Source organism: Alternaria conjuncta (assembly GCF_024043145.1).
Source record: "Alternaria conjuncta strain BMP 0040 chromosome Unknown scaffold_1, whole genome shotgun sequence".
Taxonomy (NCBI): Eukaryota; Fungi; Ascomycota; class Dothideomycetes; order Pleosporales; family Pleosporaceae; genus Alternaria; species Alternaria conjuncta.
Genome location: NW_026250090.1, coordinates 119,532 through 145,421, shown reverse-complemented (window position 1 = coordinate 145,421; position 25,890 = coordinate 119,532). Strand labels below are relative to the sequence as shown.

General features: G+C 53.3%; 8 protein-coding genes across 8 annotated transcripts; 4 read left to right on the top strand and 4 right to left on the bottom strand.

The window, feature by feature from the left end:
• Positions 1-333: 333 nt before the first annotated feature.
• Positions 334-1,573, top strand: J4E85_000043 (uncharacterized protein; the record flags this gene model as incomplete). Its single annotated transcript, XM_051464337.1, has 4 exons — positions 334-571; positions 622-716; positions 776-1,217; positions 1,266-1,573. The coding sequence occupies 4 exons, from the start codon at positions 334-336 to the stop codon at positions 1,571-1,573; spliced, it is 1,083 nt and encodes a 360-aa protein (XP_051330858.1).
• A 557-nt stretch (positions 1,574-2,130) lies between these two features.
• On the bottom strand, positions 2,131-4,838 carry J4E85_000042 (uncharacterized protein; the record flags this gene model as incomplete). The annotated part of the gene is made up of 4 exons (XM_051464336.1): positions 2,131-4,434; positions 4,483-4,516; positions 4,566-4,686; positions 4,739-4,838. The coding sequence occupies 4 exons, from the start codon at positions 4,836-4,838 to the stop codon at positions 2,131-2,133; spliced, it is 2,559 nt and encodes an 852-aa protein (XP_051330857.1).
• A 1,415-nt stretch (positions 4,839-6,253) lies between these two features.
• Positions 6,254-8,573, bottom strand: GSY1 (glycogen synthase; the record flags this gene model as incomplete). The annotated part of the gene is made up of 5 exons (XM_051464335.1): positions 6,254-6,368; positions 6,421-7,976; positions 8,028-8,303; positions 8,353-8,450; positions 8,501-8,573. 5 exons carry the CDS (start codon positions 8,571-8,573, stop codon positions 6,254-6,256), a joined length of 2,118 nt encoding a protein of 705 aa, XP_051330856.1.
• Positions 8,574-10,077: 1,504 nt separating this feature from the next.
• On the bottom strand, positions 10,078-12,803 carry J4E85_000040 (uncharacterized protein; the record flags this gene model as incomplete). Its single annotated transcript, XM_051464334.1, has 2 exons — positions 10,078-11,832; positions 11,883-12,803. The coding sequence occupies 2 exons, from the start codon at positions 12,801-12,803 to the stop codon at positions 10,078-10,080; spliced, it is 2,676 nt and encodes an 891-aa protein (XP_051330855.1).
• A 1,694-nt stretch (positions 12,804-14,497) lies between these two features.
• Positions 14,498-15,855, top strand: J4E85_000039 (uncharacterized protein; the record flags this gene model as incomplete). The annotated part of the gene is made up of 3 exons (XM_051464333.1): positions 14,498-14,856; positions 14,912-15,241; positions 15,792-15,855. The coding sequence occupies 3 exons, from the start codon at positions 14,498-14,500 to the stop codon at positions 15,853-15,855; spliced, it is 753 nt and encodes a 250-aa protein (XP_051330854.1).
• A 483-nt stretch (positions 15,856-16,338) lies between these two features.
• On the bottom strand, positions 16,339-18,091 carry J4E85_000038 (uncharacterized protein; the record flags this gene model as incomplete). The annotated part of the gene is made up of 2 exons (XM_051464332.1): positions 16,339-17,746; positions 17,796-18,091. The coding sequence occupies 2 exons, from the start codon at positions 18,089-18,091 to the stop codon at positions 16,339-16,341; spliced, it is 1,704 nt and encodes a 567-aa protein (XP_051330853.1).
• Positions 18,092-19,810: 1,719 nt separating this feature from the next.
• Positions 19,811-21,823, top strand: J4E85_000037 (uncharacterized protein; the record flags this gene model as incomplete). Its single annotated transcript, XM_051464331.1, has 4 exons — positions 19,811-19,975; positions 20,025-20,082; positions 20,151-20,857; positions 20,909-21,823. 4 exons carry the CDS (start codon positions 19,811-19,813, stop codon positions 21,821-21,823), a joined length of 1,845 nt encoding a protein of 614 aa, XP_051330852.1.
• A 2,282-nt stretch (positions 21,824-24,105) lies between these two features.
• Positions 24,106-25,617, top strand: J4E85_000036 (uncharacterized protein; the record flags this gene model as incomplete). The annotated part of the gene is made up of 1 exon (XM_051464330.1): positions 24,106-25,617. The coding sequence occupies one exon, from the start codon at positions 24,106-24,108 to the stop codon at positions 25,615-25,617; it is 1,512 nt and encodes a 503-aa protein (XP_051330851.1).
• Positions 25,618-25,890: the final 273 nt, after the last annotated feature.

Genomic DNA, 25,890 nt, shown 5'->3' with positions numbered 1-25,890 from the left:
CCATCCTACCGAGGTAGTAATTGCCCCGAAGAACGAGGGGAAAGCACAATGTTGTGCATGTTGATGCATCTCCTATTGGTCTTACTGTCGACATCCGACTTGGCGTTCACGGGGTCATGTAGGCTAGGCCCGGCACGCCTAGACCCAGAGCGTACAACTAGTCCGATGACGTGCTTTACCACGCATGCGGTGGTGTCATCCTGGTTCCGGGAATGATTATATGTCCTGGGCTTCCAGACATTCGGAGCTGTTGGTCTGGAGGCTATCCAAGCGTTTTGCAACACTGAATTTGAGCCGGAAGTTGCACTAACCGCGCACCGCATTGCCTTCAAGATGCCTTCAGTTAAGCGCAGTCGTATGGAAGACGTTCATGAAGATGGAGATGCAAATATCATTGGTGGTCACCCCAGCGCCCGATCGAGACTGTTGGAGCCCTTAGTCTATTCCGGATCCTTGGACAGCTTCAGACACCATGACTTGACCCCCGTCATTGGAAGAGAGTTCGAAGGTCTCCAAGTGACTGACCTGCTTCGATGGGGCGATGCTATGATCAAAGATCTGGCAATAACGGGTACGACTCTCTGTTTGCAGCTTGATGTCATGGCTGACTTATAGTTCCAGTCTCACAACGCGGCGTTGTCTTTCTGCGGGATCAAGATGTTACGCCAACTCAGATGAAAGACTTGATGCTGCGGATCACCGAATTATCTGGCTGTGTATGTCCGATTGACTGCGATGGCGGTTCTATTCTAGGGATAAACTGACAACATATTAGCCTTCTTCCTCAAGTTTACACGTACATCCTCTTACCGAAGAGGGGTCTGAGCTCGGCGACCAGATCTCTGTCATAAGTAGCGAAAAGCAAAAGAAAGGTGGCGGTCTCACTCACCAGCTCTCGGACGTATCTCGCCTTGCATCTGCGGGCTGGCATAGCGACATCACATTTGAGCCAGTCCCATCGGACTATGCGATGTTGAAAATCCACACCTTACCCGCAACGGGCGGTGATACACTCTGGGCTTCCGGCTACGAAATCTACGATCGACTTTCTCCTGCTATGCGTTCGTTTTTGGAGGGCCTGACTGCAACGCATGATGCGAAGTTCTTCTTAGATGAAGCAGCGCGACTAGGAAATCCGCTCCGGAAGGATGTGAGAGGCAATCCATTGAATCATGGTGATGCCCTCACAGCCACTCATCCGGTCATTCGCACGAACCGTAAGTTTGACGTTTCTCTTGCGCTGCCGTCGCTAACTTATCGTGCAGCCATAACCGGCTGGAAATCAGTATACGTGAACAAAGGATTCACGAAACGCATCAATGGCGTCACGAAGGACGAGTCCGACCTCATTTTACCGTACTTGTTCAATCTTGTGACGCAGAACCACGATGCGCAGGTACGGTTCAAGTGGCGGCCGAATGATCTGGCTATTTGGGATAACCGAAGCACGTGGCATTGCGCAACGTACGATTATGAAGAGGCCCGAGCGGGCGATCGGGTCTGTAGCTTGGGTGAAGCACCGTATCTAGATTTGGGAAGTCGAGGGAGAAGGGAGGCTTTGGGTCTGAGATAGAGATCGACCGCCGGTAGGTAGAATTGAATGGTGGCTGGTACTTAGCGTTGGATTACATCACCGACTCGCATCATCCCATCGCTCGCGCGACTGTCGCGCTGCAAGCCAGATTTCTTAATGTCGGTGCTCCAGGTGCCTGTGCACTCGCGTGCTGAGATCCAAGCGTGCAATGGCTACGTCATAGTACAACAATTCGCAAATGGTCCACCACACGAGCACGATGTCAATTGTATAACGACATCGTAGCTTCACTTCTTCGGAGAATCGAGACATGTTGCATGATGGTTGGCTCGAGTCTTCAGCTTCAGCATTAAAGCAATTCGCAAAGTGAACATAGAAGTCTGCATTGCCCGTACTATATGTTGGACGTATATACCAGCTACAACAAAATCACCGCATCGACGGATATTGCAACCCACATGAACGCTATCAGATCTAGAACCCACCCATCAAACAACAAAGAACAAATGTATCTACGAACACCGATGTACGCCACGCTATACCGAAGCCCCAAAGCGCCTTGAACACCCACAAAGTCGTGACTATAAGGATACTCATCATGTCCTCTTTTCCCTAAATTGGCCCGTCGGACCCGCACTGAAAGCGCCGCTGATGATGCGCTTGAGTTGCTTAGGTTTACTCTGTGGCACTCTCTCGCCACTCGCCGTACTCTTACGACTGAGTCCCGTGCCTGTCCTTGTAATGCCATCCATACTCATGCTGACACCGAGATCCATAGCGTTGCTACCACGTCGTGCACGTCTCGTCGCATCTTCGTTCTCTTTCTGGTGTAGAGTTTCTGATGGAAGCAAGATGGCACGATCGAGAGCATATGGAAGACCACGATGTCTTCCACGGATCTGCATGGCGATGATGATGAGTTTGCTCAGTGTCTTGAACTGGCCGGAGAAGGACGTGTTGAATCCGGGGAATCCCTGACTCAGTCCGACCGTACCGTACGCAGAGACAATCTCGAAAAGGACGGAGAACAGGCTGAACGCGTATTCGTTCGTATTCTCGAGGCGCACGCCTTCGATGATGGCGATGAGGAAGAAACCCAAGAAGACGAACCATAAATCGAATGAGAGTTGGCGACGCAGATGATGCGAGAGGTAGCTGGATTGAGTGTCGTCTTCGTCGTCTGCGGCCCAGACACCCAGTGACTTCTCCTCGTAGACATTCGACTGGCGAATAGACATGGCGATGGGGAAGATCGAAATGTACATCATGATGAGGTAGCTGACTTGGACCGCAGGGTGCAGATCGGCGATGTTGACAACGGCGAAACCTGCAGTACGCGTTGAGGCAGCTTGGAAGAGACCAGCGAGGAAGCGGTGACCACCGGATAGCGAGGTCACGGTCGGGTCGTTGAGATCGAGAATGATGAAGAAGATGAGATCGACACCATTCAGGACGACAAGGATCCAGAACAGCCACCAGTTTGCCTTGCTTGGGAATAGTAGAGTAAAGCACCGACGCGGGTGATCCAACAGGAAACGAAGCTCTTCCCAGATGGCGCTGCTCTTGGGTACCATCAGGGAGTACATCCAGATGGTGAACCGAAGCATACAAGGAAACCCGGTATTTCCGATGATGATCAGGAAGGTACCCAGCACAAGGGGCCACACAGCTAGCTGGAAAGAGACCATCGAGTCTGGAGTGAGAGTGAATCCCAGATCGTTGAACAGGGAGGCTGAAGTAAAAAAGCTCCACCAAGTTGGGTCAACGCCAAAATCTCTCACGACACCACTATAGTGAGCGTCGTTGTTGATCCATGGCGCCAAACATATAATGCCGATGGTGTGCCACCCGAGGTAGAATATGATGAGGATCATGGCGAGCAGCTTCAGAGCACGATATTCGATACCACCGAGCTCTTCTCTTTGTTCTTCAGTCAAATCAACAAAATTTGAGTTGCGTCCGAGGGTGGGTGTCCAGCTGAGGTAGGGCATCGGGTCCTCTTCTTCGGTCTTGGTCCTGGTAAGGAAGCTCGTAAAAGTCCTTGATCGTGACCTATTACGTAGATGCATGCTCGATGCAGGCACGTTTGCATCGCCCTCATTGGTCCTGGTTCTGTCATAGACAGAATGCCCGGTAGGGCGTTGCTGCCGGTCCGGTACGTCGATGGTGATGTGATTCCTGAAGGGGCGATCGTCTCCGTTCAGAGCATGGGGAACAGAATTTGAACGCTCTCGCTTGGGATGAGACTCATGCGATAGTCTACTCGCAACTCTGTCCAATTCTTCTTCTCCTTTGACAGCCTCTGGGATGAGCCCCTGGTCGAAGTCGCGTGGACCTGGTATACGAAGCTTGTTCCTCGCTGTCGGGTTTCGCTGCGCTTCTACGAAAGCGATGCTCTTCTCTTTGTTCGACTGTGGAAGGCGGCCGCCAGGGGATTCTTCAAGCGACTCCTTGGGCTTCTTTTCCTTAGGTGTGCTGAGATTGTCGGCCCATACAATGCCAGATGGAGCAGTTTGAACGGGAGTCGTCGGCCGGAACGGTGGCATTTCGTCCTCGCTGGAACTAGATCTTCTCGGGCGTATGCCATTGCCAGTCCAGTCCAGTCCGTCACTGAAGGCGTACTCGTTCGCGATTGTTCCACCGTGTGCGTGGCCACTGGATCCACGCATGACCCGAATCTCACGAGCGCCGACCGCTTGCTCTTCTTGTCCAACATTACGTTCTGTTGCTGCATTCATCTCACTCTTCCTCCTAGAAAGTGTGCGAGTCCGACCGCTCCGGTTTCCTCTCTCGAGCACGATGTTCTGGAAACGCTTTTCGAACCAATAGAGGCGAACGACTACGACGGAGCTGTGGATGAAGATGGGCGTACATAAGCTGGCGATAAAGTAGATGACTATCTGTTTATTGTTAGCAAAAGACTTGTAGATTTCAAACGCATCACATACCTGTTGATATAGATCCAGTGTGTTTATGTCAATTCTGCGCTGGCAGTCAGTTCACCCCCCTCATACCTCAGGGACTAACATACGTGTTCAAGCCACTCTGTGTTGCTGCGCCGCTTGCAAAGAAGAGCGCATCGACATAAGGTATGCGACCACTGCCGTATATGATGACGGATCCAATGAGCGCCCACCCAATGATATACGAATCTGTAAACCTATCAGCCACAGTTCAGTCCCTCCCCTGTGATAGTGCGCATACAGTGAAGGGTGATAAAGTTGGCGTGTGGTTTGAGTGCCTTAAGACTGGACGGGAGGCGCTGCTTCAGCCATGCGAACATGACAAGCCATGGGCCGAACATGTTGCCACCAGTGGGCTTCCAAGGCGATGGGAAAGAGTGAATGGCACCCAGTGAGCGGGACTTGTCAGGTTGAAAGAGGTGAGATCAGCAGAGGCAGTGGGAAGGAAGAGCTGAAAGTTCGAGTCTAATCGAGCGCGCCCCAAGCAGAGAGAACGTCAACGGACCGAGCCGGTAGCGCGTCGCAGAAAAGCTCCGTCGTAGTGGTGCATATTTGAGGAAAGAAGAGGGCGAAGTGTTAGTTCGAGTGGGCGCTGTGAACTATGGGTCGCGTTGCGGGACGGTAGTCGAGTGGTGCGCTGTGAAAGATTGCCGGCTTGTCGCGCTGCCAGGTGCGGCGATGACGCTAAAGGGGCATCGAGGCCACGGAGTGCCCAGCCCTGCTATTCGCAACCGGAGTTTTAACAGACCCCTGTAGTGCACATGGGAATCCAATCGAGAAGGCCTTCCTGCCACACCATAGCCATCGCACTACGCTGCAACCAGAGTTCACATGTGCAACGTGCTTTTTGATCTGCATGCACGTTGGACGTGTGCTTATTCTCCACTGCGATGCTTCCGCTCCGCCCCGCTATCCTTCCTTCCGCGTCGCGTGAGCAGTCCCAAATGAGGATTTGATAAACGATGCCCCTCCACATCTCAATATATATGGTGGGTGTGGACATCGACTTTGCATGAAAGACTACCTTCGCCAGCGCATATCGCGATACGGGCTTCTTCCGCCGGCCGAGCTGATATCTCACCACCCCATCACAACAAGAAACGGCAACAGCGCCGACCACAGCCAAGGATACCGCGGCACCGGCGAGTATGCACTTTTGTTTCAGGACAAGATGCTTGCTTTGGCCTTGATAAGGTGCGCCTGATTACTGGGGCGAATGACAAAGGCTAGTTCACGTTTCGCTGGGCTCACGGACTTTCGTCGTCCTCATTTCTTCTGCGATTGCTGCGCCACAGTTTGGCGTTCTAGCCAGTCATTTGGGTGCATCGATTCACGGAGACTTCGGCACTTTGGACGCTTGTCGTGGCACGTCCAAACTGTATACCTGCTTCGCTAGTAATTTTATCACGTCAGCTTTGCTTTTAATTCGCATGCCGAGCTCGTTTTCTAGGGAGAAGACGCGTGTGCATGCTTGGTTCGGACATTCGGTATCGACAATAGTCATATTCGGACCGCGCAAAGATGTGGAGCAGACCAACGGACCCTGATATTCACATCCTAAAATACACTTGATCCTGCTCCGAGGCAAGACATCCATATCCTCCACTATTCCGTCTCGTACGTCCATTCATCGTCGCCAATGCAGTAAATGCGTAGGAAATCAAGCCAAGCATAAAGGAATAGATCATTGCAATTTTGGAAGTCTTTGCTTCTCTTCCTCGTTCGGTTTCTTCGTCACCCTACAGAAAAGAGTTGGCTAGTCAGTACCGTTCGGTGCAGCAGAGAGAGTAGGAGTTGTGGCGCCTGAATTAGGCTTACTCTTCGTCTTCAACGTTAGCGGGAAGGTAAAGTCGTCAGCCTCTTCTTCTTCACTGCGCAGTTGTTAGCGTTGCCATGGTGCATCACATTCTGATCATCACTTACGGGAGCTTCCACGCAATGTAATCCTCGGTGCTCAGTCCCTCGCGGCCCTCCTGCAGCGAGGCAAAGTCACCGGGCGTCATCATGCCCGAACGATCGCGGGGAGACCCGGGCTCGGACAACGGCCGTGAGATCTTGACGTCTTGCGAGCTGAAGAAATCTGGCTCATCATCGTCTTCGTATGCCGCAGGGTACGCACGTCGAAGAGCCAATTGTCGGGCCTTGACGTACTCCAAGCCCATGCGCTTCCAGTCGAGCAAGTCGCTGAGTCTCTCGGTCCGGTTACGCTGGTTGATACGCTGGCGCTTGCTCTTCTTGGTGAATTCGAACATGTAGTCGACAAGCTGGTTGACTGAGTCGTCCACGCCCTTCATCCTTCGGTCTACGATATAGATACCATAGTCCTGGGCATTTTCAATCAGTTCCTCCATGTAACAACCGAAGCCGGACAGGTTGGTTGTGATGCTGGGAACACCCATCACGGTGCACTCAGCCGGAGTGTAACCCCAGGGTTCGTAGTAGGATGAGAAGACACCGAGGTGAGTTCCACGAACAAAATCATCATAGTCTAATGGCAAGACAGGGTTCGCCGAGTTCAAGAACTCGGGATGGAATACAACCTTGACGCGATCCGATGGGTGGTTGAAGAGCTGGCAGCGACGGAGCTGGTTCAGGACGGGGTCTTCGGCATCGTTGACCATGTTGTGAGTAACAATGGGCGGAAGGTTGTGACGCTTCATGGCAAACAACCGTCGGCGGAGCAAGATCTTATCAGCGGGCGTGATCAAGTCCTTGTCCTCAGGGAGCTCAGAGCCCTCCGTCCAGGTCAACGAACGCTCAAACAACTTCTTAGCAACATTCTCGGCGATGTTGTTTACACTGTCGTGAAGCGCTTTGATGACGGCTTGTCCCTTCAGTGAGTCGACCGAGAGCGATGTCGTCTGCGCGGGAAGAATGATGAAAGCGACGACTGTCATGTTCGAGTTCTCGTTCTTCATCTTATGGTTCAGCCGGGCTAATGACTCAATGAACATGTCCACACCCTTATTGCGGTACTCATAGCGACCGGCGGTGAAGAAGTAGAGGGTGTTCTCAGGGTCGAAGTCGTTGTGGCCGTAGAAATGTCCGCGCACGAAGTCATTGATCTTGACCTTGGCTTGCTGATGTAAGTTTTGGAACTCGTGAGTAGCCGAAAACTTCTTGACGTTCAGACCGTTGGGCAAGACACCGTCCGGCTTTCGCTTCAGAAGATGCTCGCTCTCGTATGCGGTGATGTGGGAAACCGTGGTGAAGACATCAGCAGCGTGTGTGGCGGCGCGCTCGATGCAGTAGCGGTGGTAAATACCGCGCTTTCCCGCCTCAGCGTCCACGTCGAAATATTGGAGGTTGTTGTAGAAATCGACCGAGCCGGCGCAGAGGTAGCGACCGAGGAGCGTAGCGTGGGTAGTGAAGATAGTGGTAACATCGATGCGGCGCTTCTTGCAGAGCGGGACTGCGACACCTGCCAGCCACTCGTGGAACTGAACAATGACGGCTCGCTTCTTCTCGTGGTAGACGTACTGGAGAGTAGTTAGCGCAGCTCGCAGCGACTGCACATGTTCTCAACTTACCTCGCCTAGGAACCACGCAATGAGGTAACCAAAAACAATAGCCTCGTTGGTCTCCGAATCGCCGGGCGGTGAAGGAATGCCGGTGGAAGACCAGAGGTCGCCCTTCCACTCGTCAAGCCACCTGTAGCCGGTACCAGTGTCGAAGAGGAGCACACGTGGGGCACCGTCGATCAACCAACGTCCGTACAGCATCTTGATGCCACGGTCGTCCATAGACTTCATGGTCGCGATCAACGCCGGGTCTTTGGGCTCGATGGGCTCTACTTCGACCGCCGCCTGTTATCTCGTTAATTTTTGATTTCAAGATGCCGTGGGTTGCGCCTACCGAAGCTCTGTTCCACGGGCCCAAGAGGGTGTATGCGGCGCCATACTCAGCGGTGGTGACCTGGGCCTTGGACTTGAGGACTGAGTAGATACCGCCGACTGAGACTGGTTAGCATTGCAGAAAGGCATCAAGTTGGGACGAAAGCTACCTCTGTTTGCGACTTCGGTCGCAACCTCGAACAGGACGTGGTTCTGCACGTCTCTCGCGCCGGTCTCAGCCATTGTGGGTGGGTGTTGTGAGGAGATGGTGGGAAGGCGCAATGGCAAGATCGGAGCTCTTTCTAGGGAAGAGAAAGCTTGGAAAGTCGAGGGAGTGTGAGAGCTTGAGCTCGGTGCTTGGTTGAGCTACTGCAGGTGGCCGCGCTAGACAAGCGGTTCGATTACTCCCGGTTGAGTACGAAGTGCTGGCGGCGGACACGGTGTGGTGGAGCTGCAGGAGCAATTGGACGTGTGGTAGCAGAGCAGCAGCAAGCAAACTCTGTCTAATAGTCGAGGAAAGATGTTTTGCAGGCGCCCTGGGGACAGAAATGCTGGGCCGCTATTGTTTGGCGCACGAGCGTTGGCTACCCGGTGGAGGTTGGGATTCCTCTTTGGGTATCGGATCAATCGTCGTAGGACCGCCGGCGTACTCTGCCGTGACGTAGGCGCTCGGCTTCTACTGCCCATTCACGTTTAAACTGCCATTTAGCCTGGCCGCCTTGACGCGCCCCGTCCCAGCTGCACCACGTCTCTCCGATGCTGTTCACACTCGCCGCGCTGCACTTGAAGCCAGAGTCGACCCCACGGGCAGCGCCCAATTCTGAGGCTGAAGCGCAACGGGCGAGGCCAAGGCCGCGAGTCAACAACTCAACAGTTTCCTTTGGAAATGAGAAGCGGAGCATCGACCGATCCCGCCGCCCGTTGAGCTGCTCGCTTATTCCTGTCTGCTTGTCTATGCCCGTCCGCTTTCAGACGCATCAAGAACATCAAAAGGGTCAGCTGGATGCAAGAGCTGCGCGCTGCGTTCGACTGCCGAGGCGCTGCACCAGGTCCGCTTGCTGCAGTATTCCGTCATACGGAGTGCAGTAAGGCCGACAATTGCGGGGTTCCCGCGAACGGTGGGAGAAGTCGACAGCACGCCAACTCTCTCCACAGCGCCATTAGTGGGTCGTGGGTGGAGGCGGAGAGGAGCACGTGAAGGGCCCACGAAAGCCACCGCCGCGCCGTGTGACAGGTGTGCGATGCGCTGCGGAGAGTTCATCGGAAGGAAAGGTTTTCCCTGCGAGCCGTGTCGTATTGCATCTCGGACGATATTGTCTAGCAGCACTGTATGGCCGTATACCAGTATCGTGCTGGGTTGCTAGGCAGGTGCATGACTCGTATACGGTCAGTGCCTGATACACCAAGGTCTAGACAATGGCACTCGACTGGTGGGAGTCTCGAATACAACATGTCAGCAGCCTTGAACAGCGAACGACCCTACGAGATGGCTGGAGAGTAAAAGAAGCTTCTTCTAGAAATCTTTTGCATTTGCTTTTGTGTCATAGAGTCCAGAATAAGCATTGGACTACTCCTCTCTCACAGCCTCTATAAATCTACTATACCAGATACCACCCAGGCCGTAATATGCGACATATGAAAGTGCAGCCAAAGCAATGGATATCGAGCTAAACGCGCAACGCCAACAAACGAAAACGACGAACCCCAAAAAAACTCCAAGCAAAAGGGACCCGTCGAGCAAACGACCCTACTTACCACTCCGATCGATGACCGGAGCAGCGTTTGGCAGCGCACTCAGCAAACTGCCTTGTGCGAATTCGTTGTTCGACGAGAGGTTGACCATGGGGCCCCTGGCTTTACTACCATCCATAACGCCCCTACCCACCATGTCCTTCCCCTGCGAGTAGCCGGCTTGAGATAGCAAACCGCCTCCGGTAAACGCCTTACTGTCATCCTCTGGAGCACCGAGATGGTTATTTTGTGTATACGCAGCCAATGGCTCGCCACGACCCTTGAGCGAGCGCGTGCGTTCGTGGCCACCAGCGGCTCGCGATGTGCCTGGACGACCGGCGCGCCAGTCTGTTGATGAGGGAACCTTGATAGCCTCCTCGATCGACGTTGCACTTTCGACCAACGGCCCGGCGCCAGCTCCTGGATTGTAGCCTTTGCCCTTGTTCAGATGCTGCGGTGGCGGGCGGTACTGGGGTGTTAGATCGACCAAAGGCTCGGGCATGCCAGGTACACGCTTCGAAGCACTACGTTGGAGATCGCTGGATGCTCGCCGGTGATGATTGCTGCGGACTGAGGTATTACGTTTCAGACCAGAATCGTTGGACGATACTTGGGCTACACGGCCCATGTTGTTCAGCAGAGATGGACCTTCTGTGAACGGGCCTGACGGCTCACGAGCTTGTAGAGCGGCTTGACGTTGCGTGTAGCTACGTCCCAGAAGGCCGCTCGATGCAAACGCCTCGTCGCCTTGCTGATCAACACTTCGACTGCGGGCACTCGGCGGTGAAGTGCTTTCTGCAACCAGACCACTCTTGCTGAAAGCGGCTGGGGGTGGTTGCTTTACACGTATCGACTTCATCCGCGAGTGCATTGCCCTGCTATCGAGCTTGGAAAGAGGTTTGTCGTCTGGAAACTCTCCCGGTTTGTGAACTTCAATCTGGTCCAGCGTCTTGTTGAAACTGTCCATATCGAGCAAGGACGAGAAAGCACCGAGCTGGTAATGCGACCCAACTGATTCTCCTCTTGAATGCGACGACGTCTGTGCGGCTTCAGCAGCCCCGGACACATTGCGTGTCGCATGAGTCTTCTTCTTCAAACCCTCGCCCTTCTGGTGTTTGAGATACCAACTCCGCCACGTCTGTAACGCTGTGTAGAACGTGTTCGCTATGTTTCGGTCGTTGGTACAGAAGAAGTGGACATACTGCGATTCGTCCGCAAAGATGTTAGACTTTTGCATACTCTTGACGGCATAGCAAATCTTCTTTGGGGGCTTCACCCGTGCCAGCTTGGACTGGGTCACCGAGTAGATGTCGTAGTCTGTGAGTGTGCAGATGTTTTCCTGGTCCTTTTCCTTGGTCTTTTCGTTCTTGGCCATGACTAATTGTCCGTCTGGGCGAAGGATGAGAAGTCGTTTACTCCATTTCCCAGGTCTCGATGAGTATTGGATAAAGCACGAAGCGCCCTCTGGTCTGGTGTCTGGGACTTTGTACGAGAGTAGACTGTCCTGGTCGATACCGTCGACATCAGAGTCAATGATGGTAAGTTCGTTCTGATTGTCGTAATCCCAGGAGTTCATCACATCTCTCACGTACTCGTAGTTGCGAAGGGGGCGTGTGATGCTAACCTTGGTGAAGAGCTCGGAAATAACAGCTGTGCGAACGTCAATGGGATCTGTGAGCACCGTGGCAGCAGATTTGATAAGATCGAGAGGAGTCGTGGTTGGAGTCACAGGGAGCAGGATGCGCTTCTCGTTGCACACGACTTTAACGCGCTATTACGGCTGTTAGTCGCATGTTCGTGTTTGATGAATGATGTACATACTCTATCACCAGCGTTCACGGCGGATGTAGGCGCATCGATGCCTAGAACAACGCCACCTCCGCCCGGTCTGATAGTGTCCTCCTCTCCGAGATTAAGACTCAGTTGCGGTGCAGTTGGTTGTTGCACAGGGGCATCTAGACCCAAAACTTCATCCTTTCTCCTCTTGAACATTCCGAAACCTGTCTCCTGCTGCCGCGGTGGCGATACTGGAGGTGAAGAAGAGGGAGCTTTTCGGGCCTTCTGCTCAAGCTTTGCGAGGGTTGCCTGCCGCTCCTTCTCTTCGACCTTCGCCTTGCGGACGCCCTCTTCCCTTTGTTGGAGGACTTTCTGGTTCTCGGCCTTCTGTAATCGTCTGCCACGTTCTTGTTCGGCCTTTTGTTCTTCCCGCTGCCGACGTAGGGCCTCAGCTTCTTCCATCTCTCGTTGTGCATCTAAGCGCGCAGCTTCTTCCTCTTCGTGTCGCATCCTCTCGATTCTGTCCTGCTCGGCCTGCTTAGCCTGCTTCTGTGCGCGTGCCTCTGCCTCATATTTTTCTTTGAGCTGTCGCTGTCTCTCCTTCTCCCGCTGCAAGACCTCTCTCGCGCTGTCATCGCCTCTGAGCGACTGCTGTCGCGGCGCATTGGAGACGGGCGGCGAGGCCTCTGTCGTGCGAGTCCTGGCGGTCCTGGGCCGACGCTGGCCGGTGTTTGCGGAATGCGACGATTGGTACGGCGAACTCACAGCGCGGTTCCGGGATGTCGAGGGCGTGGAGGGCGGTACTTGCGCAGGAAGGGGAGGAGGGGCATTTGGAATGGTGTTCGAACGGAGCGGTGGGGGGTTTGGGCTGGTCGCGTGCGAGGTAGTCGGTCTGCGGTGGTAGCGGCTCATGCTCCTGCTGATGGGCGCATCGCTTTGGGGCTGCATCTCGGACACGGCGGGCATGGGAGGCACTGCGGGCACGCCTGGCGAAGTGTGGTGTTGCTGTTCTTGCGCGCGCCTCACGCTCCTATAGCGCGACATCTTGGGGGCTGCCGCCGCCGACGAGGGGATTGTTTCCGTGGCCATGTTGTGCTCGGCTGCTGTGCGACACGACTTTGCGTGCCTGTGCGACGACAGGTAAGGGACATAGGAGACAGAGGCTGGAGGGCATACACCAGGCAAGTGAGGGGGAGCGGCGCAGGGAGTGTGGGAAGAAGCAACAGGGAGCGGCAGGTGCACACGGATACTCGGCTGTTTAATTCATGAGATTCCAGTACCTAAGTCCAATCACTACGTCAAGCAAGCGACCCAGTCTTGCACCGTCGCAATGGAGGTGGTCCTCTCAGGGGGACAAGGTTGGCTGGACTCTTACTTGATGCAGCAAGGGCGCCCGTTGTGGCGCTAACAATAGCTGAGCCGGGGCAGCTGCGTGTTTGGCCATGCCCGCCTAGCTGTTTCGGCCAATCTAGCCGCACACCCGCCGCAAGTACCGCCCTGCCGCGCATTATTATTACACTTTGCCATGCATCAGCTACAGCAGCCCTGTTTGTGTAGTCTCTCGGCTTTACATTGCCAATAATTTCGGTTGTAGGTGTCTGATAAAACTTAGAACCTACTTCACACCACGCTAGACTTAGAACGTTAGTGTCTATTGTTTATAATCTTGCAGCAACCTAGGAAAATAGCATAATAGACTAAGCTAAGTAAGAATAAAATATTAAAAGGTCTAGCTACATTCGCAAGAAGTAAACTACTACTACTACTAGGTCTATTCTAGCTTATTTTAACCTTAATATTTAAGTATATAAGCTATTTTTTTTCTATAAAGTAGAACTATAGTTTAGTTTAGTTAATAGTACTTTAAGTATATTTTTATAAACTATAAAGCTTTTTTAGCTATATTATAGTTATATAAGTAGTAGTAAGTATAAAAGTAATATACTAAACTAATTTTTTTCTTTTTATTTATTATATTACTTAGTTATAACTACTTTTAATAATTATATTATTTTACTTATTAATAGTAAAGCTACTAAAAGTACTATAATTAATTTCTTAACTATAATATAAAAAAAGTAAATTTTTTTTTTTAAAAGAGAAAACTTTACTTTTTTTAATCTTATTTAAAAAGCTAAAGCTTAGTTTATACTTCTTATTACTAAAAAGTAAATAAAGTTTTAAAATAGTAAGTACTACTTTAAAAGCTATATAACTAAGTTAATAAGTATAGCTTTAAATAATAGTTTTAGCTAAAAAATTTTCTAAGCTTACTTAATAAAGCTAAGTAAGCTATTAAAAAAAAATAAAAATTAGACTAACTATAAAAAGTAATACTTTAACTTAAATTATATACTAAAAAAAATTTAAAAACTATAAAACTAAGTATAAAAGAATAGTAAGAGTAGGCGTAAAAGTATATAACTATAAGTGCTTTTGCATAACTAGGTTTTGGCCCTTAGCTAAAATAGAGAGAAGTGAACTAAAGAGTGAAGAGAATAATGTCAATTAGGTGACAGAACCTACTTCTCCAGCTACAAGAGTCTCTACTGCGTTTACACAGTACTGCATTTCACTATGTGGACATGCCCCAATCACCTAGGTAGATGCCACTAACATACGCTCTTCTCCCTCTCCCACATCTCCTCTGCCTACCAAACATGGCTCGGAAGACCCAGCTTTTGTTTGCGGGTTTCTCGATTCTTGCTCTGATTTACCTGTTCTGCCATAACCCCTACGCCTACATATCCAGCACATCGCACTTTCAGCAACCTCCACCTCCCCTCCCACCAGCCAATTCCACTCTCGGTTTTGGTGCTATCCTTGCAGTATCACACTCCAGCTCACCACGACGACCCAGCCTACTATGGGCTGCCAACCTAACAGATATCGAGATTGTGATTCCTCGGCAGAAGGAGTGGGGTGTGGGTGATGTCGAGAAGCTGAAGACGAAGGAAGGTAGTAGTCTAAGCACTGGAAGTGCGAAAGCCTGGTTGGGACATTTGGAGGTTTTGAGATGGTACGTCGGTTTGAAGAGGTCAATGATGGAGAACAATGTATTGATGACATGACAGGTTCCTCGCCTCAAGCCACGAGACAGCTCTGATCATCGAAGACGACACTGATTTCGACATCTTCATCCGACAATCCCAGGTTCCACTCCTGGCATCCGCTGTCCGCTCTTTGCTCGACAATAGTGTCACTGGCGACTCATCATCAGCATACTGGGCTTCCACCAACAACTGGGACCTCCTCTATCCCGGCCACTGCGACGACTTGATCTCCACGGCCTACCTTTCCCAGCCTTCTCTTCTGTACCGCGACCCCACTGTGCCGCCCACTTCCCTCCTTCACCCAGACACCGCTCTTTTTCTCTCCTCCCTATCTATACCCTCAAAAGCTCGGTTGCTACACAGAAGCTTTTGGCCGTTCTGCACATTTGCCTACGCCGTGAACCGCCGGTCTGCCGCCATGATCCTCTCTACCTACTCCAGGGAACCGGAAGGTGGCAGTTCGGCATACGATGTTGCTCTATTGAGCGCGTGTAGGGACCGAGATTGGAAGTGTTGGAGTGTAGCTCCGGAATTGTTCCATCACGGGCTTGGGCATTCGGAGATATTTAGGGCAGACACAGAGGATGGGAAGAACACGGGAGAGAGAGACGAGAGGGGGAGTATGAGGGGGACGTGGAATTTGGGGTGTGGGGCTAGGCACAGGCAGTTGTGGGTTAAGGAGATAGATAAAGAAATGAGGAGTCTGGTTAAGGAGAGCGTGAGGAACGCAATTCAGAGTGGAGAATGTCCGATTGATGCGGTCATGGAGGAGGAGAGTTGGAAGGGATGTGAGTATGGAGAATGTGGGGCGCAGTCCTGACTCTGCTTGATCACCCTTCATCTTTCTGATGATACCCCCTAGCCTATAGACTCATCTTAGTATTTGATCACCACGTGCAAGCGAAAATCCGAACGCTGCAGTCAGACCTGGTTTCAACCCGAGAGTAAGCGAAGTCTTCACGTAACGTAGACTCCTGGGGTATTAATTTCCAGCAAGTGCTGCAAGTGAGTATTCGATTTCTTTTCCTTGTAATAAGTTGTGGTCACATGCAGGGCTGGCTAGGTGATCTCATAGTATCAAAACGCTATGTCAAGTTACAGCATCACAGCATTGATAGCAAGCGCATGCGTTGATACGTAGATGGCGACGAGATCCCAGATCCCGCCGCTTTTCGAGGCTTTTGTAGCTATCTCTTGTCTACAGATAGCCAAACGTACCCCGTGTCCCACGTTAAAGGTATCTTCGTTCGTGCCATCCAAATATTCCAACGTCAATGAGTCGTCCAAAAATCGCACCGTACCCCTGTAAGATCAAAAAAGAACTCCACTTGGTATCTTACAAAGATCGCCTATGAAGGAAAAGAAGAATGGACGGGTATCCAGAAGTGAGAAGTGAAAGAAGAATGCAAGCAAGGGAACAAGAGCGGTGCAGGTTGCAGTCGCCCGACTCATCGCCAGAGGTCCGCCCTCGAGGCCCGCTTCTCGCGACCTGCATGGCTCATCCAGCTGGCGCGTGGACTAGGCTCCCTGCCACCAAGCGAGTTGGAGTAGCCGTGTCCGAAGCCTCCACTAGGCGCCATGTGTCCCGCACTCCGTGGTCTTCCATCGTTGTCTGCAGGCACGGCCAAGAAACCTCCAAATCCATTTGGTACCACAATACTTTTACGAGCATCTCCACCCCATTGGGGCCCGAGACCCTTGTGTGCTGAGTAGCTGCTCAATGGCCGACCGACTGACACTGATGCTCGGCGTCCCTGTGCCTCAGGCGGCATGATGGATGTGAAGATCCAGTCCAACTCATCCAGACCCTTGGAGTAGACTTCGAGGGGCTGGTTGAACATTGGCGGCGGTGCCTCGCTGAACGGTCGGATCGGTGGCGCGAGCGTTAGGACCTCTGGGAATTCGGGATCGCGCACGTAGAGCTGTCGCAGCGCCGGCATGCAGTTCGCAATGAGCGAGTTGGCTAGGTACTGGTAGCACGATGCACTAGGCGGGTAGGCTTGATGGGCGGAGCTGGAGATGACCTCGAAATGGAGCTTGTGTAGCGTGTACGACGTCATGGGTGGTATCGGGTCCAAAGGAAGAGATGCAGAGACTGTGGCATTGTATTCCAGCGTCCGTAGGGTGACTGCAGCCTGCAGAATGATGTGGAGGGAGGGTACGGGAATGCCACCGCAATCCTTCAAAATGAGGGTCCGCAGCCTGCCGCTGCACATTGGGTTGTAGAGGTACTGTGCGAGTCCGTTTGCGGTGACACCGTGTACCTTGGTAAGTTTCAGGGTTTCTAGCGCAGGGAAGTTGGGGATTCCCGGGGCGTCGTGGAAGGTCGAGTCGTTCAGCCACGAGACGCCGGTGATGGTGAGCTCCTTCAAGTGAGGCAGCACGCCGAAGACCTGCCTCAGGATGCTGGGCTCTATCTGGATCTTGTTGAGCTCAACCGAGATCAGCTCCTGCCAGTAGCCCTGAAGGAGCGTCTCTAGCGACTGCTCTCCGCCCTCGTTGTACTTCATCTTCCGGATGTGTGGGCAACGCGCCTGGAGCTCCTGACGCAGCAATTGACACGACTGATCGCCATTGTAGAAGCCGTCGGGGAGGTCGATGAACTCGATGTTCGGGCAGCCCGATACGGTTCGCGCCAGGTCAGCCTTGCACGCCTCGCGCGTCATGTAAGGAAGCTTGATGAAGCGCACGCGCTGGCCGAGGTATTGGTTTCCACGCACACTCTGGCCCAGCTGCTGCAGCCGGAGCGTGGGCGCGTCGATGTCCTCGCCGTTTCGTGACTTGCGCCGGCGCTGGTCGGCGTAGACCTCCTCGAGCTCGCAATAGTGGACGGCATCAATGCGAATGCTGTTGTATCTGGGGCACGTTAGGGGGTAGCCTGGTGCACTGAGCATGTGGGACTTACAGGAGACCGGCAGCAACACCGTACCATTGTCGCTTGGTCAGGGCACAATGGGCCAGGTCGCGCATGTCACAACTCATGCAGCCGTCATTGCCGCTGTCCTCGCTGCCGTCGAGGGATTCATCGGCCGAATGCGGACAGACTTCTTCGAAGATGCGGCGGAGGACCTTATCGGGCAGGCGTTGGGTCTGGTCGGGGCCGTGGTAGTCATATACTGCGGGGGCGTAGAGGTCGTTGCGCGGACGCGACTCGCTCTTCTTGGAGGCTTTTTGGCGGCGGAAGCGCTTGAAGAAGCCCATGATGCCTCGCGATGAACTGGAAAGGTATTAGGGGACGGATTCCATGTAGGCGTCGGACATTTGCTTTTGAGGTGGTGCAGCGCAGTCCGTTGTTTCAAAAGTGGATAGGTGAATACTAACTCGCGTCCGTTGGCAAGCTGCGGGGAAGATGTGAATCCCCGTTGCCGAGAAGACATGCTTGGATTGGTAACAAGCCTCAGCCAGACCCAGGTAATTGCCAAAGCCGCAATGCAGGTGCAAGGTCCCCGGTACGTGGGAGCGGGCCCGGGACGAAACTGGAGAGCATAAACTGCAAATTGCAGGCGGATTGCGGAGAACAGTCAGTCAGTGAAGGTGCTCGAGCGTCTAAGGACAGAGCAGAGGGAGCAGCGCGTTTAAGGGGCAGGCCCAAGCAGTTAGGAACTTCCCGCACAAAGAATCCAACGGCGCGCTGACAGGGCTAGTGCTTGTTGTACGTGTCAGCAAGGCTCGAAGATCATCATCCTCCTGCCCCCATTTCATTGTTCGGCGGTACGAGCAGCGGGCGACAACCTACGCGTCACGTGAGCCTGGCCCCAGCTCCAGGGCTCCGCGGGAATGGGAAGATCGCCAGGGGTTCCCGGATGGCGAGCCCAAGCGGCATGGGCGGAGGGGGCCACGGCGATATTCTGCATGTCCTGAACTTGTGTTTAGGTACAGATTTGGCGTGCACTACTACAAGAGCGACTACTTCGCGGCGATGTCGTCGAGGGTGGGATGCGCGCGGCGTTAGAGGCGGACTTAGAGGCGCCTGACTCTCTGCCAGCCGCCGCCCCGTTGTATAAGACGAGGGCATGTCGCGCGGTCACGATGGGCCAGCTGGCCAGTTGGACCCTGATTACGCAGTAGTCTCGGTGGCCCAAAGCGGCACGGCGAGCAGCAAAAGCACAACTCGAATGCAGCTGTTCAGGACGAGCACACGCGGTATCGATCAATATCACCATGGGGGCACAACGTGGCACGGTCGAGGCGCAGCACACGCGAGCGCCTCCAGCAGACGCGTGGAACATTGGATCAGAGGGCGGAGAGTGTTTCAGATGGGTACAGACAGCTCTGCCGAGCGGCTGCGGGAGCTGCTGTCCGCCGTACTCGTGGCATGGCCTGCTGCACGCCGTCCTGCGTCTGGAAATTTGGAGCGACGTCGTCGAAATTAGCCTTGCTTCGTGACGTTGCAGGACAACTACGGGGCAAGTAAGGGTAAGAGAAACGTCAATTGAAGTCTCAGCCAGCATAAAACCCGTGAACAGATTGCAATTGCAGCACCGTCACACTATATCCCACATCGCTCTGACATGCCCGGCACTAGGCGGACTAACGTCGAGCTCCCGCCAAGATCTGGAAGTTGTGCCTTAGCTCTGCTATCCACGTCAAGAAATCTGCCCGGGATCATTGCACGGAGCCTCAGGTCGTCCGTCCCCATCTCGTAGCATTTGGTTTCATCTCACCGTATCCTCCGTCACCTCGAGGCTCCGTTTTCCCCTTCACGCCCTCACAGCTTGCCAGCTGTTCCCCACTCCTCTTCACCATTCACCTTGGGCTCCCCGCTGACGTACTCGCCCGTCGCGCCTTCTCCTTCCGCCGACCGTCGTACCTCCTTCCCCAACAGACGTCGCCCGCCGAACCTCAAGAACCTCAATTGCCAGCTTGCTCTGAGATACCCAAGGATACCAGGCTAATCTTGACCCTTTCAGCAACATAGATATGGCTTCTCAACCCACCCCCAGCCCCCAGGCGGCCAACCTGGACCGCTACGTTGTAATCCATGTAGCTACCACCTGCGACGAGCACGGGGTGTATGTTACCAAAGACTCTGCCGAGGTCATTGAGCTCGGTTGGATCCTGCTCGATGCAAAGTCGTGCGAGGAGGTATGTCAGTCAGATCCAATGCCGACCTCAATCGCTAACTCAACAACAGCTCCATCGTGAGTCGGTCCTCGTTAAGCCTGTCAACACGCCAATCACGGCCCTATGCAGTAAGTTTGCTCTTCACCTCTACGGTCCACAATTTGTGCAATTTCCGCTGACGTCGAACCCTGCACAGCCAGCTTGACGACCCTCACATGGGACCAGGTCCGCAACGCCGGTTCCTTCCGCGACGCCGTCGACCGTTTCAGTAACTTCTACAACGAGCATATTGGCCCGAAGAACTTGGAATTCGCTTTCGTGACCCTAGATTCCTGGGACCTCCGCGTCCAGCTCCCTCGCGAAGCCCGCGACAAGGCCGTCGTTCTTCCTCCTTACCTCCAACACTCCCGCACCTTCGACCTCCGCACAGAATACCAGAGGTGGCAGGCACACCACCCAGAGTCGCTTCCGTTTGGCTCCAGCGCCTTGACAAACATCTGTGCGGCGCTTGAGGTGGAGCCTGTCCAGTCGTCGGCCCCCATCAAGCACAACCTGCCCTTTCACTTGCAAGCCCTCGCGCCCGCTTCGCCCCGCCGGGCCATGGAAGAGGCTGTCACGCTTGCTCGCGTTCTTCGCGGACTGATTCGCAAGTCGCAACCACCCCAGGACCACCCCGACGTCTTGACTAAACCCATGGATGCCCGCGCCGACGTTCGCGCTTTCTTGTCGGAGCGAAGCAAGGTTCTGCACATGAGCGGCCTTCCGCACGACACTACGCAGTCGGAATTAGAGAGCTGGTTTACCCAATTTGGCGGACGTCCAATTGCGTTCTGGACCCTCCGCACTCCTGACCAGCACAAGCCCACCGGAACTGGCTTTGCGATCTTCTCATCCCACGAAGAGGTATGTACTGCGTCAGCAATCTTCGCGCTTTAATATGCTAACATTGAATAGGCTGCAGAATCACTCTGCATGAACGGACGCGCTCTAAACGAGAAGGCCATCGAGGTCTCGCCGTCCTCAAGCCGTGTCATTGATCGCGCTGGCGACATCATCGTCCCCTTCCCCCCTAGCAAGAACCGTCCCCGTCCCGGTGACTGGAACTGCCCCTCGTGTGGCTTCTCCAACTTCCAGCGTCGTACCGCCTGCTTCCGATGCTCTTTCCCCGCCATGCAGCAGGGCCCACCAGGTGGTGATCCCATGGCTTACGGCGGTTACGGATATGGTGGTCACCCTGGCATGATGGGCCCCCCTCAACACCACATGGGTCATGGCCACGGCCACGGAATGGGTGGCGGGCATATGCGCGGTGGCACCGGCGCTGTGCCCTTTAGGGCTGGAGACTGGAAGTGCGGAGAGAACGGCTGCGGCTACCACAACTTTGCAAAGAACACCGCCTGTCTCCGCTGCGGAGCGAGCCGTGCCGGTGCTGCTGTTGTGGCTGACTCTGCTTTCCCTTCGCCTATGGATACTCCTTCCGGCTTCGGTATGGGCCCTCCCTCCATGGGTGGCACTCCCGGCGGCGGTCCTTACGGTCCAGCTGGCTACGGCGGCGGTGGCTTCCCAGCTCAACAGTATGGCGGTCCTCCTAGCTCTTACGCTCTGCCATCCGGTATGGGCGCCGCTAGCCCTTACCCTCCTATGGGTGCGCAGTACGTGCCCAATGGTGGCATGCACTCCACTCCCTTCGACAGTCGCTCAGCTGAAGCCGCATTCTCTTCTGCCGACCCCTACCCCAGCCAGGGTGCCGTCAACGGCGGTGATGGTCGCAACGATCCCTTCGCTTTCCTTTCGAGTGGCTTCGGGTCTCTTTCTATGAACGACGATCGCCGCAACGTTTCCAACCCCGCAAACAAGTCACCGGCATAAAGACTCTCGTAAAATAGGTATCGATCATCTGGAGCGCGGATCTTGCGGTGCAATTTGATATGGGACGGTTTCTTCGGACAGGCTGGCGTGGGCAAGATTGGCTTTCGGGGAGTTGGACAGCGTCGGTCGATTAAGAATTTGTGGCATTTGCAGGCTACCTACGGCTCGGATGCGTATAGACGGAAAACCTCATTTGACGGAGTTCGATACCTAGGATGGGGGTGTTTGGGGATCGACTTGCATTTCATTTCAAAAGCGGGGCGGATGGACAAAAGTACAACACGGACGGCGGCATACGGGCTTGCTGGAGCTTTTGGATTCCATGGTCGATCATTTCGTTTGATGTCTAGGCTGTGAGCTTCTCTTTCCATATGCCTTGCTTTTCTTTCTTTTTTATCTGATCCAAATTGAACACATCGCTTCGGCGATCAAGGCGCGGAACAAGAGGCAGCTCCTTAGCCTCGTGTCTTTTGTACTTATCATAGAATTACCTTGCTTACCTGCCCTAATAATTTCCAATCCATCTTGCTCATTACGTGTTGGTCATGATTGCTTTGCATGCGGTAGTGGCAACACGATCACGACTGCAAGCTCCTTTGATGTGGTGAGTATTACCGTGCCATGTCGAAGATGGAAAGCGAACGGGACCTTTCTACAGTCGCCATACATCAGCCGGACGACCGTTACGATTCTGAATGCATTCCTGCTGAATTTTCGCTCCAAGCAAAACTACTAATTTTTCACACACAAGGTCACCATGGTACGTAGAAATTCACCAACCAAATAACGGTGGCCAACCATACAGATCCCATTGACATTGTAGACGCTGCTAGTTGTGGCTGAACATCGCACCACCCACGTGTATCTAAAAATGTCCAAATACGGCAGACTATGATGTCTGGCGGCTTGGGCTGATCCCCGCTCGGTCCGACAAGACTACTACATACCTTGGATTGTAGTCTGCGCACGGATTCAAGAGGAACTACAAACACCCTACACGTCATTTGCCCATGTAACGGTCTTCCCAGTAGAGAGCGGCTGATGGTAAGAGGTGGACAGCATTTCACCATACGTCGCCCGCACTGATGCGGCGCGTCGCACTGTGTCCTTGGAACGCGAAATGAGCGTCCCGCTCCTGTCTCCTGTGTACATATTGGACTCTTTTCCAATCTCCACAGTATCTCCGTAATTGCAGAATTCGCTCGTCTCATGGTAGCCATCTTCGTAAATTGGCTTGCACCTGATGGCTGTGGTCAATATTGCGCTGAGGTCTCCCTCTTCACGTGGCACTACAGTTCATGTGTAAACATTTTTCTCAGCACAACGACTGTTTCGGGTTTACTGGAGCTGAGTAGCACGGCGTAGCGCCTGGATGACGCGATGTCCTGAAAGAGCTCCTGGGCCGTTCGTAATTTCGTATCCGGTAATATTCAGCAGCGCTTGTTGGTCGCCACGCAGATTCGGGTGCCTTGGTACCATCCGTACGGTCTCTTTATAACGCGCCAATAGAACGATTTGCCTCGAAATCTTGGGACTTTCGAGGCCTAATTAGTCCCGTCAAGGCGCAGACTATGAAAGTTGAAGAGGCTGCGATCAAGCATGGCGAGCGATCGATAACGCCCGAATACGCGAGCGACCGTTTCCTGTTAGTTGCAGGGTCCAGCCTGTGAACCCCTAATTCCAGCCACCGGGTGAGGCCGCAGATCACGCTATGCGTCTAACTAGGGATTTCTATTCCTAGATTTTCACTCCAACACAGGGCTGAATTATCGCGTCTCGGCGGCCTGGCCGTCACTCCAAGGCTCCGAGGGCTCCCTACGCAGAAGGTCGCTCTGCAACAGAAGGCGCGTATGAGCCCGCTCACAGAGCTGACAACGTTGTGTCACGTTACACAAGCATGCACTCGCATGAGTAAGACGGGGCAAACGGTGGCTGTGTCTGAGCTCTAGGGGCTGTAATGTCAGTCAAGATGCATCTCGCGAGGCCGGTTAAACTCATCGTCCATATGGACTCTAGCCGTCTATGGACTGTGCCTCCACTAAGCCGCACTGTCGTTGCCTACCGTTTGCATGAGCGGGTCGTAGCTTCTTATCTTACCAACGCCACACACCTTTTTCTATTGGTTTGGCAGGTTTCACGCAATGCTGACGCTCAGTAATTTCACTTGAACGCTCTCTCACCCCTCTTTTTCATATTGAACCTGGGCTTCCTCTGTCATTGTCCTCCACTCCGATTATCCACCTCCATGGACTTCCTCCGACGATAGCAATCCACCCGCGACTATGCTCGTATCCGTCCCCTCGATACCGCGACTCATCGTCATCCCGCTCTTCCTTCTTACATGCGGCATCTTCTTTCTCCCACATGGCTATTATGGGTCGAATGCCTTGCATATGCCTTTATTGACGGGCAAAAACCTCACTGCCGCTAGCTCCACCTTCGGCGCACCTGTGCGAGAGTTCTGGTCGGACCTTGTCACAGCTCTAATAGAGTCGCAGCCGCAATGCGAGGCCTTACGCCTCAAAGGCGACGGCGATGCACTGGTGAAGAACTTTCTGCCTCTCGAACCACATCAAGCGCATCCTGAGAAGTTGCTGGACTTCACCGACAAAGAGGAGACTGCTCTATTCCAGTCTCACTATACCATGCGTAGATGGGCACAACTTCTGGCACCAAAGTTACCATTTGCCAAAGGCACAACGGGGATTGTCACCACTGCAGACATCTTCTACATGCCGATTTTCCTAGTGTCGCTGCGCATGCTGCGGAGAACTGGCTGCGACCTACCCATGGAAGTTTTTATTGATGACTGGACAAAGTACGACCCGGAGATATGCGACACCCTCCTACCGTCCCTCAACGCCCGGTGTGTTGTCTTATCGAACATCTACGACACAGCCACAAACGCGAAGCCACCCAACCACTACCAGTACAAGATCTTCTCCATCCTTTTCTCATCCTTCCAGCATGTTCTGTTCCTTGATAGCGACGCATTCCCGACCCAGGATCCCACCAAACTCTTCTCCGCCGCACCATATACGACTCATGGCCTAGTCACTTGGCCCGACTTCTGGGCTCAGACGATATCCTCGCATTACTATCATATCGCCGCGATACCAGAAGTCGCCTCTCAATCGAGGCTTTCTACCGAGAGCGGCCAGCTTCTCATCAACAAAGACATCCACCGCGCGTCGCTCCTCATGATGGTGTACTACAACTACTACGGTCCAGACTACTATTACATCCTTCTTAGCCAAGGCAGCCCTGGTGCTGGCGACAAAGAAACCTTTGTACAGGCAGCACTCGCAGTTGGCCTGCCCTACTACCAAGTCCAGACACCCCCCAGTGTTCTTGGCAACCATATGAATGGCACTTTTAGGGGCACCGGCATCGCGCAAGCAGACCCGACACTCGACTACGAATACCTTATTCCAATGCGCAGCCATGTTCACACCGAAACGCTCTGGCGAGACGCCGACCTTGCGAAACCAAATACCGAGATCGAGAAGGGACATGACAGGATACTCAAAGCCCCACATAAACCATCGATCCTCTTCCTGCATCAAAACAATCTCAAGCTTGACCCGGCGAAGATGCTAGACGATAAACGAGTGTATGGGGATGACGACGGTCCGCACAGGATGTGGGGCCCGAACAAAGACATGACGGAAGACCTAGGATACGACGCTGAGCGCAGACTATGGGACGTCATAACGGAAGAGGGATGCAGATTGGACAGCAGGAGTGAAACATGTACAAAAGTACTGGCGCATGTGCAAGGGGTGTTTTCTTGATGGTCTTGACGCAGTTTGAGATGATGGAACTGGCCTTAGACCAGATCGTGGTCTACGATGATTGGTATGAGTTTACGTGATGATTCCGAGAGTATATTTTGGCGAAGGGTATTGATGGCGTCATTTCCGGAGCAGTTTGTAGTATACCCCCTCTTGAATTCTATATAATGATCTCTCAAAAGTGCAGGAGGTAATGAGTACCCTTCTACGATGGTCATCTTGATGCATGTGAATGAGCGGTTGATGATGCTGAATTGAGGCTGAAATGAACAC